This window comes from Vulpes lagopus, chromosome 12, assembly GCF_018345385.1.
Source record: "Vulpes lagopus strain Blue_001 chromosome 12, ASM1834538v1, whole genome shotgun sequence".
NCBI classification, from domain to species: domain Eukaryota; kingdom Metazoa; phylum Chordata; class Mammalia; order Carnivora; family Canidae; genus Vulpes; species Vulpes lagopus.
In genome coordinates this window covers 11,966,908-11,980,904 of record NC_054835.1, presented here as the reverse complement: position 1 = coordinate 11,980,904, position 13,997 = coordinate 11,966,908, and the positions used below count along the sequence as shown (strand labels likewise).

At 58.0% G+C, this 13,997-nt stretch overlaps 1 protein-coding gene across 2 annotated transcripts in view; it reads left to right on the top strand.

The window, feature by feature from the left end:
- The window catches only part of NACC2 (NACC family member 2), a 68,662-nt gene that overhangs the window by 36,751 nt on the left and 17,914 nt on the right, over positions 1-13,997 (top strand). Inside the window, exons 2-3 of one of the 2 annotated variants that reach the window (XM_041724916.1) lie at positions 299-579; positions 1,951-2,898. In XM_041724916.1, the coding sequence (XP_041580850.1) occupies positions 2,013-2,898 (886 nt within the window). In that variant the 5' untranslated portion in view covers positions 299-579; positions 1,951-2,012. The remainder of the gene's footprint in view (positions 1-298; positions 580-1,950; positions 2,899-13,997) is intronic. The other variant, XM_041724915.1, reaches the window with a different exon arrangement.

Here is a 13,997-nt window from a genome sequence, read left to right as displayed (position 1 = left end):
CTGGGTAATTCACATGCAGAGCCGCACCATAAATCTCGGGCCGCTCAGTTGCCGTGGCACCACGGAGCGTTTCCCCACGTACAGTACAGTATTTCTGCCATCTTTGTTTGCATTGCGGTGAGTCATCAAAGTCTGTCTTGTACCAACACCCGGAGCCGTGCATTCCTCTGGCACCAACACTCCACTGTTTTTAAAGCTGGGGCTGGAGCTGGCATTTACTTGGGCTCCCAAATCAAAGGCGGCTATTCATTCCCAAGAGCTGCCTGAATGTCCGTCTGCATCCGGCCTCTTCATTTAGATGCTGTGCGCTGCCCCGGAGAGCCGGGCTGGGTGCAGCTGAGCTGCGGCCGCCAAGCCCGGCGCGGAGACTCTGCCCTGCTCCTGCTGCTGCTGCTGCTGCTCCTCCTCCTCCTCCTCCTCCTCCTCCTCCTCCTCCTCCTCCTCCTGCTCTCCCGGCTCCTCGCGCCCTCCCCACCCCAAGGGCTCCCGCTCCGTTTGCTGCATTCCCGGAGCAGCTGGCGAGCCTGCCCCTGCCAGACTGAGCGGGCAGTGCCGGGCCACCGGCGGCAGCCGCCGAAGGTAGGTCTCCCCTGCGGGCGGGCGCCGCGGGCTGGCCGGCAACTTCTCCGCAGCGGGGGCACTGCGGGCCCTCCCCCAGCGGCCACCCATCTGCCCAACTCCAGTCGCCGGGGTCCGGCGCTCCGCCCTCCCTCTGCCCTCCCTCCCCCCTGCTGCCCGGTGCCTCTGCGGCCGCCTGCACTTTCCTCCCGCGGGACAGAGCGGCCCTTTGTGCGGGCGCTGCTGTGCGGAGTTGGGCCGGCGCCTTCTCCACCCGGCCGGCACCGGCCCCCCTCCCGAGCCCTGGGCAGCAGATCCACCTCGCTGGAGCTCTGCCCCCGCCCTGGGGGCGCCCGGCGGCGGAGGCACTGGCACCCAGAGCCCTTGCCGTGTCTCTCCCCCTGTCTCCCCCGACCCCTTTAGTCACCTGGGCTGGGAGCGAGCCAGCCAGGATTGGCCAGCGTGGGGAGCCGGGGGACAGGAAGGGCGGGCAGATGGGGCTGCGCCAGGCTCCCAGCAGCCGGTCCAGCCCGGTCGCTGACAGTGCCTGCGGCCTGGGGAGCTGGTCCCGGGGGAGGGGCCGCGGTGGCAGGGCGCCTGACCTAGCTTCGGCTCCTTCCCCTGGGTGCCCCCACCCCTAGCCTTCTACCTCCACGGCAGGGGCCGGCAGGGGGGACGGGCCGGCTTCTCAGCCAGTGGGGCGGGACTCTCCCCTTGCGAGCCCTCAGTCCGTCTGTCCGTGCAGCTGCTCTGAGGGAAAAGAAGACAAACCACAAACCTAAAGCCTCCAGAAGGCCCCCTGCAGGACCCGCTGGCTCTGGGTGGTGGCCCCTCCCAGGGGAAGGGCTGTGAGGGGCTCCTCCGCTGCTAACTTTTTCTTGGGGAGAAGAGTTTGCAGACACGGCCTGCTGCCCTCACCCCTCCTGGCAGCCGCGGGTGGCAGTGCCCTGTTCCATGTTCCATCCTCTCCGTCCTCTCCGTCCTCCTCAAGCGCAGGCCTCCACTTCTGTCCCTGGCTTCTGCTCAGATGGGGCGTTCCTGCCTGAGGGTACAAGCGCTGTCCTGGGGGTGGGCTCTGGGCGCCCCTCAAGGTGGGGGGAGCATTCCGCAACTCCCCCTCCCGCCCCCGCCGGCCGGAGCGTGGCTGTGCAGCTCAGAGTCTGTGCAGTGCTGGCCACAAGCCCAGCCAGGGTCCCGCCCGGAGGAGCTTGGAGCTTGGCCTCAGGACGTCCCCTGGGTTGCTCGCCCTGCTGGGGGGGCCCGGGGAGGGCATCACATGCAGGGGGGTGGGGGGCACGGGCATGCCGGGGTGGTGCATTTCCATAGGCTTGCTGGTGGACCCCCGCCGTCCAGGAGCCTGACTGAGGTGTCCCCATGCCCTCTCTCCCGCAGATGTGCCCCTCTCGGGCGCTCCCGCGCTGAGTCTGAGGCGAGCCCTCTAGCGCCTGCCCGCCATGTCGCAGATGCTACACATCGAGATCCCCAACTTCGGGAACACCGTGCTCGGCTGCCTCAATGAGCAGCGCTTGCTGGGCCTCTACTGTGATGTGTCCATTGTGGTCAAGGGCCAGGCTTTCAAGGCCCACCGGGCCGTCCTGGCCGCCAGCAGCCTGTACTTCCGCGACCTGTTCAGCGGCAACAGCAAGAGCGCCTTCGAGCTGCCGGGCACTGTGCCGCCCGCCTGCTTCCAGCAGATCCTGTCCTTCTGCTACACAGGCAGGCTGACCATGGCGGCCAGCGAGCAGCTCGTGGTCATGTACACGGCCGGCTTCCTGCAGATCCAGCACATCGTGGAGCGCGGCACCGACCTCATGTTCAAGGTGAGCTCGCCCCACTGCGACTCGCAGACCGCCATGATCGAGGACGCCAGCTCCGAGCCCCAGAGCCCCTGCAACCAGCTGCAGCCGGCCGCCCCCACAGCCCCCCCCTATGTCGTGTCCCCCTCTGTGCCCATCCCGCTGCTGACCCGAGTGAAGCATGAAGCCATGGAGCTGCCGCCAGCTGCCGGCCCGGGCCTGGCCCCCAAGCGCCCTTTGGAGACGGGGCCCCGGGATGGCACGACGGTGGCGGCGGCTGCCACTGCGGCGGGCGCTGCCCCTCTCAAGCTGCCCCGGGTCTCCTACTACGGGGTGCCCAGCCTGGCCACCCTCATCCCCAGCATCCAGCAGGTGCCCTACTCCCAGGGGGAGCGGACCAGTCCGGGGGCCAGCAGCCTGCCCACCACGGACAGCCCCACCTCGTACCACAATGAGGAGGATGAGGAGGATGACGAGGCCTACGACACCATGGCGGAGGAGCAGTATGGCCAGATGTACATCAAGGCCACTGGCAGCTATGCAGGTAACATGAGGCGGGGGCCTGGCCCCGAGACCCAACTGCCAGTGTAGCTGCGCCCCCTGCCCTGGTGGGCAGAGGTGAGCCTGATCTCTGTCCCTCTGGCCGTGACCACTCGGGGAGGCTGCTGTGCCAGGGGAGTGCAGGGGATGGTCCCCGACCCAGACTAGCTGAGCAAGAGGGGCAGGGTCTTAGCTGAGGACCAGATGGACATTTGATGCCAGATGAAACCCCCCCAGCCTGTGTGATGGGGCCTGCTCTCCCCTGGGCCCAGAGGAGACCCAGGGACCTGCCCGAGGGCTCACAGGGTAGTGTGCGGCCCACCTGCTCGAGGCTGGGGTTATCTGTCTGCCTGCCCTTTGACTTGAGCCTTCCCCCACCCGCCCAGGTGCTTTCCCCTTCCCTGTGACTCGGCGAGGCCAGAGATTCCCCAGTGCCTGGCTCATTTGGGTCCAGCACCAAGGGACAGGCTGGAAAGTGCTTGTTGAACTGAGTGAGCTGCTCCCCCACATTGTTGGTGGGGGGCTCCCCTGCGGGGGACCTATGCCCCTGAGAAGCCCCAACTTAACCTGGTGTTCTAGACCACATCCTGGTCCCCGGAGACTGTTCAGGGTTTGCTGGGCAGAGGGTCCAGTAATTGGGGCCCCAGCCCCAGATCGGGTGTCCACCTGCCTTCCGTGTTCCCCGAAAACTGGCTCTCCGCCTGGGCCCGCTGCCCGCTCATTTGCTTGCAGGGCCCATGTCCAGTGGACGGGCTCTGGACACATGGTGCCAGCGGGAAGTGATGTTCCAGAGTGGGGGCCCAAAGGGTAGTATGGGGACTCTCTCCTCCTCTGTCCCTATGTCCTGCTGCCCTGATGAGGTCCCCCACCTCCAGGTGGGTACTGGTCAGCAGTGCTGGGGGGTGGGGGACCCCGACTAGCTGGGGCCCTTGGGACAGCCACTCCCTGGGAGCAGTCAAGGATGTGTGTCTCTCAGCGCTGTGGGAAGTGGGGAGCCTCTGCCCTGGGCTCCTCAGGGGCTGTGGGTAGTTGGTTTCTCCCTAGAACTCATTGCTTTATTTGAATGCATGTTGTTAGATTTGCATGAATTCCACAGGACCTTAGCACAGACACCACCTTGATCTGGACTTGCTGCTTCCTCTCAGTGGCAGAGGGAAGGGCTTGGTGTCCCAACACCAGGAAAGCTGCAGGCTCTGGCTCGGTCCTTCAGAGCGCCCCTGGACTCAGGCCTCAGGGGGGCCCCCGGAGACCTGCCCCGAGTGCGGTTCCCTCTGCCCGCTGCTCACAGGCACCTAGGGTCTGGGTAACCTGCCAGGTGCAGGCAGAGGGAGCTGGGACCTGCCCAAGGAGCCACTGTGGTCCCCCATGGAGCCGACAGGACCCCAACCTCCAGACGTCTCCATGTGGTGTGGCCACAGGCCTTGGCACGTATGGGATGGTGATAAACAGGACAAGGTGCTGGGATCGCTGGGCAGGTACACCTGCCCCTTCACCCAGACGTGCCTGGGGCCCTCTTCCCACCTGGACAGTAGTGGCCTACCTGTGTCCTTGGGTTTTCCAAGGAACCTGTGGGACAGTGGCCCTGGAAAGGCCAGGGTGGGGGTTGGAGGCCAAGCTGCCCTGGGCTGCCTCATAGCCTTGGTAGTGACCTGGCTTTCCCACCTGCCCCCCACCTCAGCTCTCAACCAAGATGCCAGGGGCACAGGCCTGGCCCGGGACATTGTGTCCGCAGAGGGTCACCCATCCGTCTTCTCCCTGGGGGCGTCGGAGGGAGGATGGGAAACGGGAGAGGGAAGTGGGCATGGGCGAGCCGCCCATGGGGCCAGCCCAGGGTGCTACAGTCTGGGTTTTCTCCTCGGCTAGACCATAATTGGGGCAGGGAGGGGGGGTGTGATTTCTTGGTTAAAATCTAGGTTATTGGCAGTGACGTTGCTGGCATCACTGGGCACCGGGTGAGCAGGGAAGAGGGCTGTGGGGGAGGGGGCCGTAGGGGCCAGCGGGTGGGGGGGCGGCACCAAAGGCCAGCTGCCTGCACCCCAGGCTCCTTCTGTGCACTGTCTCGGCTTGGGGGTGGTACGTCCTCAGCCCCTCAGGCTGCTGAAGAGCCTGCTGCCCATAGTCTGGGGCCCTGACACAGGTTGGGCAGGGCTGGCTCTGAGCTGTGGAGTCGGGAATGCCCCAAGGTGCACCCCCATTTGTGAGGACCCTCAGGGATTCCCCTGCCGCCTGACCTCTTTACCCACCCATCAGCTGAGAGGCTGGCCTGAGTCAGGTCTTTTGACCTGCACCCCTGTGGGAAGGCATGGGACCGCCCATGGTACCCTGTCTCCACCCTCCACCTCGGGAAGAACCAGTAGTAGCTCCTGCCCGGTGAGCCTCTCGTTTTGGAGATCAGGAGATTCAATATGACAGATGAGGTTGGCTGGTCATCCCCTGGCAGCCCCACTGGGTTCCTGCCTCTGTCCCCTGCATCTCTTGTGCTCCTTCCAGGTCCTACCTACTAGGCCATACCAGGGAGACACCACAGCTGACTTACCTTGTCCCTGGGGACACTGGCGTGGTTTCTAATTTGTTGCTCTTACGACCCAGTGGCCAGGAAGGGCCTGACCGGGGCAGGGGATGTGGGTAGGGTGAGTCAGGCTGCCTCCTGGTGCCCCCAGCCCACATCTTGGGGCAACATGGTCCCTCTATCCCTCCCTCCATAGCCCCTGGCTCGGGGCGGGATCTCCGCGGGGCTCAGGAAGCCCCTGCTCCAGCTCTGAGCTCTGGAGGGATGGGGTCTTCACACCTGCTGCTGCACTGGGAGTGAGGCGCCTCTCCTGTCATGGTGGAGGGTGGGGCACGGAGGGTGCCCCAGTGCAGTACAGGTCTGTCCCCAGGCTCTCCACAGGCCGTAAGCAGTGGTGGCCCAGACGAGACAGGTGGACGGCAAGCAGGCCTTGATGTTGGCTCGGTCACCACGAGGCAGGATGGGCTGCCCCCTGGCCCCAGGGAGTGAGGCTTAGGGGCGGGGAGAGTGAGCCCACCAGGGTGTGGTGAGGGGGGCTCGCTGTGCGACCTCTGCAGGGATGGGGAATGAGGGTGGCCAGAGGGGCCACCCCTGTGCTACTTTGCCATGACTGGGGTCCCCGTGGTGCCTCCACTGCAGGTCCAGCCTCTCCTCAGGGTGGGCAGATGCTTAATGGTCACTGGCAGATGTTGGTTCCTGAGACACAAGCCCTCCTAGCCAGGCATGGATGCCAGCCATCCCCTAGGAGGGGACCCCCACAGGATGCCGGCCGGGACAGATGGCAATGCACTGGTGTCCGTGTGCAGCGGGCCTGCCCGGCCTTGCTCCCACCTCCCCTCTGGGGGCTGGCCAGCTCCCCTGGGTCTACCCATCGTCCCAACACCGGGACGCAGGTTGGACGCTGGTGGTGCTCAGGTCCAGGTCTGGGGGTCTGGGCGCATGGCTCTGCCTGCTGCGAGCAGGAGCTGCAGATGGTTCCTGTGAGCTCTGCCCCGGACCAGGCCCCAGTACGAGGTCGGTACTGCATCGACTGCCCCTCCACCACAGCGCCCTGCCTGTCATGGGCCGCACCACCTGCAGCCCAGCTGTCCCTTGGGGGTCCCACAGAGAAGGGGAAGGCCAGGTTTGTTCTGCGAATCTCAAGCCCAGCCAGCCCTCACTGGCCTGGCCTGGCCGGGGGTGTCCCCATGACTTTAGAGCTTGGTGCTGTCACGGTGAGGCCCTGGGAGCAGTGGGTGCTTCCTGTCCCTGGCCTGGTGAGCGCAGAGCCAGACAGAGGCGAGTGGGGTCCCCTCCCTTTGAAGGCAGCCATCTGGCCAGGAGCCTGCTCGGGCCAGGCAGGCAAGGGAGGTACTGGCCTGGGTGTGGGGTGTTTGGAGGCTTGTCTCTGCACCTCAGGGGGCGGCTTCCCTGGCTCCCTGACCCTTGTGTCTCCTATCTCAGACACAGGACAGAGTTCCTGGTGCAGGGTCACGTGGAGCCCTCGCCCCCTCACCCCCGGGGACCCTGGATCTCTTCCATCGGTGTCATTGAGGCGTGGACCTCTGTTCCTCTCCGGAATGGGTGTGGGGGCACCTGTTGGAGTCCTGGACTGTGGCACCAGTGTGCAGTCAGAGGGAGGATGTGTCCATCACCCCTCCCCCTACCCCTGGCAGCCTGCGACCCACTGTCACTCTGAATGTCAGGTGAACATGGTGGAGCTCTCATCCTCCCGCTTCTCTCATCAGCGCAGTGCTTGTGGGGCCCATCTGTACCGTGTGGGCCCGTCCTCTGTTCCCTACCCTTGCCTTGTGCTCACTCAAGTATTTGTTCACGATAAAATACACTGACTCCGAGTGTACAGGTGATTGAGCTTGGTGATTGGAATTGTTCGAGCACCACAGTTGCAGTCAAGCATGGAGCGGTCTGCCTCCCGTACGATGTCCCTCAGGACCTCTTGCCCCACCTGGCCCCCGCTGCCTCCTTCTGGCTCTCTCCCTAGCCCTTTGTGTTTTCTAGAACCTCTGCAAACAGCATCATGAAGAATGGAGTCTTTGATTTCTGTCCCCGTGTTCTGCGATTCATGCATGTGTTAGTCCTCGGGCCTCATGGTCCCATGCGGTGGATGAGGCCACCAGCAGCTCTGCAGGGGCCTGTGGTTATCTTGCTGCCTTGAACACCTGTGTACCGGTGGGGACTGCTGGGCCCTACGAGAAGCATGTGCAAGCGCCCGGCTGCCACACGGTCCACTCATCTTCTGAGGGTTGTTCCTCATCGTGGATGATTTTACGGGTTTTCCCCTTAATTTTACTGACATCTGGCATTGCATCAGCTCATTGTCAAACGTGAAAACCCCCCCACCTTGCGCTCCCGGGGTAAACCCTACCTGGTCATCATGTGTTGCGGTTTTTATATGGTGCTGGGTTTAATTAGCGAGTGTTTCCTTAAGGGGTTTTCTGTGTGTGCACTTGTGGGCAGTGGGCACCCATGTCTTCCTTACAAGGTATCGTATGACTGGGGAACATGAACCTTCTGCTCCTTTCTTTAGTTTTTGAGAATCAGTATGAGGTTGATGTTCATTTCTTCTTGCGTGTTTGATAGAATTCATTTGCCGGTGAAGCCGCTTCATCCTGAAGTTTCTTATGGTCACTCTTAATTGAGTTTTTAAAGGATAAATTCTGTTCCTTTGGATACAGAGCAGTTTGGGTTTCTCTTTCATCAGGTGCCAGCCGTGGCGATCTGTGCATCTCCTGGAGCTCCTGTGCTCCCGAGTCCACTCTGATACTCCCGCAGCCAGGGCAGCTCTGGTTCTAGGGTTTGCACCTGCTGGCGCTTTGCATCCTTTTCTTTTTAACTTGCCCATATCGTACGGGGCGCTGCTCACACGAGACACGTGGTTGACACTGCAGTTTCATGCACTCTGATGATAAAACTTTTATCTGGAGGGCTTCATCCGTCTATGCTTGGTCAGACTTTCAGCGGAGCTGGGTTCAAGTTGGGCACCTTACTGTGTGTTTTCAGTTCCTTGTTCCCTTTCTTCCTCTCTGCCAGTGCTTTTTTTTTTTTTTTTTTTTAATATTTTATCTATCATTTGAGAGGAAGAGCAAGCGTGTGAGAGAAAGCAGCAGGGGACAAGCAGATGTGGCACCGACCGTGGAGCCCAATGTGGGGCTCGATCCTGTGACCCTGAGATCACGATCTGAGCCCAACTGACTGAGATGCCCCGATGCCCCGATGCCGGCACCTCTTAGGTTGAACTTTTCCTCATGATCCTTCTTACCCCTCTGGTGACACCCTGTGTGCTTAAAAAGAAAGTCGGGTAAAATTTACCCATTTTTGGCGGTCCTATCCTCGCTTCTGCGCACAGGAGCCGGGACAGCCTCCCCACCCCACGATGTGTGGCCCTCAGGGGTCCCTGGCTCCCCCCAGCGTATATGCCCTGCTGCCCCATGTTCTCCCGTAGACAGAAGCACACAGCCGTGGACACAGAGCCTGGTGTGTGCTGTATGTGTGTGTGGGCCTGCTGTGTGGCCACACCAGTCGATTTGCTCCCTCACCCATCACAGGGCATCTGCGTGGCTTCTGGGCTTCAGTAGTCACGTGCGAGGCTGGTGTGAACCTTTGCATACCCATGTTTGTAGGGCTTTAGGTCCCCAACCTCTGGGGTGTTTGGTAGAGTTTGTTTACCTACAAAGCCGATTCGCCCTGCGGTTTATTACAGTCATTGTTCTCACGAGAGAGTTTTTAAGGATAAATTCAAGGTTGGGGGGTCACATGGCAAGTGTGTGTTTGACTTTGTCAGACGTTGCCCAGCTCTTATATGAAGAATGAGGCCATTACACCACAGACGGCTGTGCCACATTCTCGGCGTGCTTGGCCTTGTCTTATTTTCTTTTTCTTTTTAAAGATATTATTTATTTGGGGATCCCTGGGTGGCTCAGTGGTTTAGCGCCTGCCTTTGGCCCAGGGCGTGATCCTGGAGTCCCGGGATCAAGACCCATGTCGGGCTCCCTGCATGGAGCCTGCTTCTCCCTCTGCCTGTGTCTTTGCCTCTCTCTCTGTGTGTCTTTCATTAATAAATAAATTAAAATCTTAATAAAATAAAATAAAGATATTTATTCATGCGAGACACAGAGAGAGAGGCAGAAGAAGCAGGCTCCCTGTGGGGAACCCATGTGGGACTTGATTCTGGGTCCCCAGGGTCATGCCCTGAGCTGAAGGCAGACACTCAACCACTGAGCCACCCAGGCATCCCTGTCTTGCTGTCAAAGCTGCTCCCGTCGGGTGGCGGTGGTGTTTCTCTGATGTCTAATGACATTGGATCTCGTTTGTGTATTCGCCACCCGGGTATCAGCTCGGGTCCGCTGCCTGTGCACCTCGGCCCTGTCTTACTGGGTTGTTTGGGTACCAAGGGTGTTGGACACTGTCGACAATTGTGAGTTCTTTGTGTGTATATTCTGGGCAGAGGCCTCTGGTGGGTGCATGATTCACGAATGTTTTCTCCTGGGCTACTGTTTGTCAAGTCCCTGGGTAGAGAGTCTTTCATAAAACACATGTTTTTGGGGGACTCCATCGGTGAGGCGTCTGCCTTGGGCTCAGGTCATGATCTCGGGGTCCTAGGATGGAGTCCTGCATTGGGCTCCCTGCTCTGTGTGAAGTCTGCCCCTCTCCCTGCTTGTGCGTGTGCACTCTTGCTCTCTCTCAAATAAATCAGTAAAATCTTTTTAAAAACACTTTTTAGATGTTTTTTAACATTGTTGAAGTTGAGCGATTAATTCCAGTTGACCCTGAACAATCTGAGTTGGTACTGTTCAGACTCCCCTCCGCATGGGTGTTTTGCTGTAAGGGTATTTTCCCATCTTTAGGATTTCATTTTTCCAGTAACGTTTTCTTTCCTCCAGCGAACTTTGCAGTAAGAGACGGTACGTTGTACATGCAGCACACCAAATAGGCGTTAATCGGCCGTGCACAATCCGCGAAGCTTCTGGTCAGCTGTGGGCTGCCACAATTAACAGGTCAGAGTCACACGTGGATTTTCCATGGCATCAGGGCCCCTCACCCTTGCCTCCTTCCAGCGTCAGCTGTGTTTCTCTAACAGATTGTGCTCTCGTTGTATCTAAGTCTTTACCTCACAGGACCACAAGGGTTTTTCCCCAACATTTTCTTCCAGATGTCTTGCAGCTTTGGGTTTTACTTTGCTCTGTGGCCCCGCTCTGGGTTAATTTTTGCATAAGGCGTGAGGTACGGGTCAAGCTTCTGTTGTCTCTTTCATGTGATATCCAGTTTGTTTTCAAAGAAATTTAGAATATGAAAAAAAAACCTGGGGGTGCCTGGGGGGCCCAGGCAGCGAAGCGTCTGCCTTCGGCTCAGGTCAGGGTCCCGGGATCCTGGGGTCAAGTCCCATGTGGAGAGCCTGCTTCTCCCTCTCCCTCTGCCCCCATCCGTGCACATACACACACACACTCTCTCTCTCTCAAATAGATAAAATTAAAAAAAAAAAACTTTTTAAAAATATAAGAAAAACCTTCTGATATTTACCCACATATTTGTTTTGTGTAGATTTGAGTTTCCACCTGGTATCATTTTTCTTCTGCTCAAAGAATTTCCTTTGACATTTCTCATGTTCCTGGTGACAGACCAGCAAGGAATCCTGGAAACTCACAGAAAGGTCTTGCCCTAGTGACGTGGATTATCCGTGGGGTGAACCCTGTCCACTTCCACATGGATGTCTGCCCGAGTCCCAGGCCGGAGCTCACCTCCCGCTGTTAATGGACGCCTCTCCCTGGGTTCCCTCCTAGAAAATCGCAGGCCTCCGTGCTCTTCTGCAGTTCGCGGAGCTTCTCGGGCACTTGTGCGGATGCAGGCTTTTCTTCAGGTGACGTCATGCCCCGCTGCCCGGAGCTCCAATTGCTGTGCCTTTGTCCCTGAGGTCACCGAGGCCCCGTTTGTTGAGTGAATCATTTCCATTGCTGTTCTCCACGGTCACCCATCTTTTCCGCAGCTCCATTTGCTTCTTAGTTTGGCTGCCTACCTCCCCCTCGTTGGGCTACTTTCTGCATGATTCCACGGGTGTGGTCATGTTAGAGTCACTGGGTTACAGCCCCCACCCCTGGCACCATCCTGTACTCCCTCCATACATGGGAGCTTTATTCACCTTTTCTCGTGATCACTCTTTATATTTTGTTGAAAGATTTTTTTTCCCTCCACATTGAGGTAACGGAGATGTTCCTCTCTGTGTTCCTTGAGAAAACCAACCACTTTGATTTGAAATCATTTTAAATGTACAGAAACGTTTCTGGGTTGGGTACCCTCCACTCAGACACGCTCACGGGTCATAATGTGCCAGTCACTCCACTGTCCCATTTCTCTTTTTACGGAGGGGAAGGGGGTAGGTTTGTGGGATTTTTGAACCATCCTAGAGCAGGCTGCAGAAAGTGAGCCCCGTTGCCCCCCAGTGCTGGGCATTTCCTGCAAACGGACATTCTCACATGAATGCAGTAGCACATTCAGAGCTGCGGAGGCTCTGCTGGGGTGTGGGGCTCCTCCCGTGCCTGGGGGACCTGTTGTCCCCTCGCTGTCCTGCAGCACTGCTGTGTCTCTGAGCCCATGCTCAGGCCAGGAGCAAGCACAGTATTTGGTGGCGATCCCTTGTCCTCTCCTTAGTCTGGGACGGTTTCTCGCTCTCGGTCCTTTCCTGAGAGCACAGTTTACCTGTTCTGCAGAACGTCCCTCTGTTTGGGTTTGTCAGGTTTTGTTGTGTGACGGGGCTTGGGTTGTGCTTTTTGGCTGGAACTCCAAGGAAACCACTCTTGGGTGCCTCCCAGTATGTCCTATCAGGAGGCGCCTGGGACCGTCTGGTTTCTTGGTGATGACCGGTGACCCCTGCCAGCAAACGTCGTGCTTTTCCCTCTGTGGGAAGACACAGTGCATCACCCACACTTTTCACCCAGCAGTATTTTTTTTTTTTTGAGATTTTATTTATTTTTTCATGAGAGACACAGAGAGAGAGAAGCAGAGACACAGGCAGAGGGAGAAGCAGGCTCCCTGCAGGGAGCCTGATATGGGACTCGATCCTGGGACCCCGGGATCATGACCTAAGCTGATGGCAGATGCTCCACCACAGAGCCACCCGGGCATCCCCACCAGCAGTTTGAGCATCTGCCCAGGATTCCTGTTGGGATTGATGACAGCCCCTACGGTCGCAGAACGGTCACTCCCAGCTCCATCACCCGTCTGTTTGCTAGCTGACTGTCATCATCAGGGCACGGCTTCCCCACATCCTCCACTTGTTTATGTTGTGCCTTCATTTATTATTTATTTAGTTAGGATAGAGAGTTTTTAAAGCATTTCTCATATTGTCTTGTTCAGTAAATATTCCAGGACCCGGCTGCTCTTTCTTTCAGTGAGTGGGGAGTGGGGGATCCCTGGGTGGCGCAGCGGTTTAACGCCTGCCTTTGGCCTAGGGCGCGATCCTGGAGATCCGGGATCGAATCCCACGTCGGGCTCCCGGTGCATGGAGCCTGCTTCTCCCTCTGCCTATGTCTCTGCCTCTCTCTCTCTCTCTGTGTGTGACTATCATAAATAAATAAAAATTAAAAAAAAAAAAGTGAGTGGGAAGTAGACGTCCAGGGGCGGCCTATGTGGTGCTTAGGGTGGCCCCGAGTTCAGGCTGCTATCTCCAAATCCAGTTCAGCCCCAGGGTTTTCCCAGCCTCCCCTGCTTACGTCTGTTCTCCTTCTGACAGACAAGATTCTGACACTTCTGTTTCTGAACGAAAGGCTTGTGCATCTGCGGGACGTCTGGAATTGGCTTTTTTTTTTGGAATTGGCTTTTTAATGGGGTGGGATATGAGGCCCAAGATTTGCTTTTTTCCCCACCTGACTTTCCAGTGGGCCCGCCTCTTTTCATGGGGGAGAGATTGCCTCCTCTGACACCATCCTGCCACGCCACCCCGTGTCGTATTCCAGAGGTAAGTGCGGTACACAAGTGCACCTGAGTTCCACATCCCCTGCCCCCCCGCCACCTCCACACTGCACACTACACATGCACCTGCAGAAGGCCTGGTGCACACCGCCCGCAGGACTGAGTAAGGTTCGGAAGGTCTGTTTCTTTGGTTCTGTCCCTACAGTTGCCCTGCCTTGCTGCTCCTTGCATGCCTTGTATGCCTTTTAGAGTCCTTTTGTCGAAAGCCACACAGAAATACCTGCTAGAACATGGTTGGGATTTTGTCGACTCCGTCAGGCTTGGGGGTGCATGGAGATCCTACGGTGTTGAGTATTTCCCTACACTTACTGACATCTTCGGGTTTTTCTTGGGGCTGTTGTATTGTCCTCCGCACATGTGTGTTGTTAGATTAACTCCTAAAAAAAAAAAAAAAAAAAAGATTAACTCCTAGAAATTCGTATTTTGTTTGTCTCTACGTGGTTGTTTAAGTTTCTTCTACTTTTTTATGGGTGTTGCTATTGTGTATAGAAACAAATTGGATTTATTATTTTAAAAAATATCTGGCCGCAGCCCACTTACATAATTCTGATAGTTTGCCTACAGATTCTTTTGGATTTTCTCTGTGTGCAGCCATGGCATCTGCTAGCAGTGGCGGTTTTATTTCTATTCCT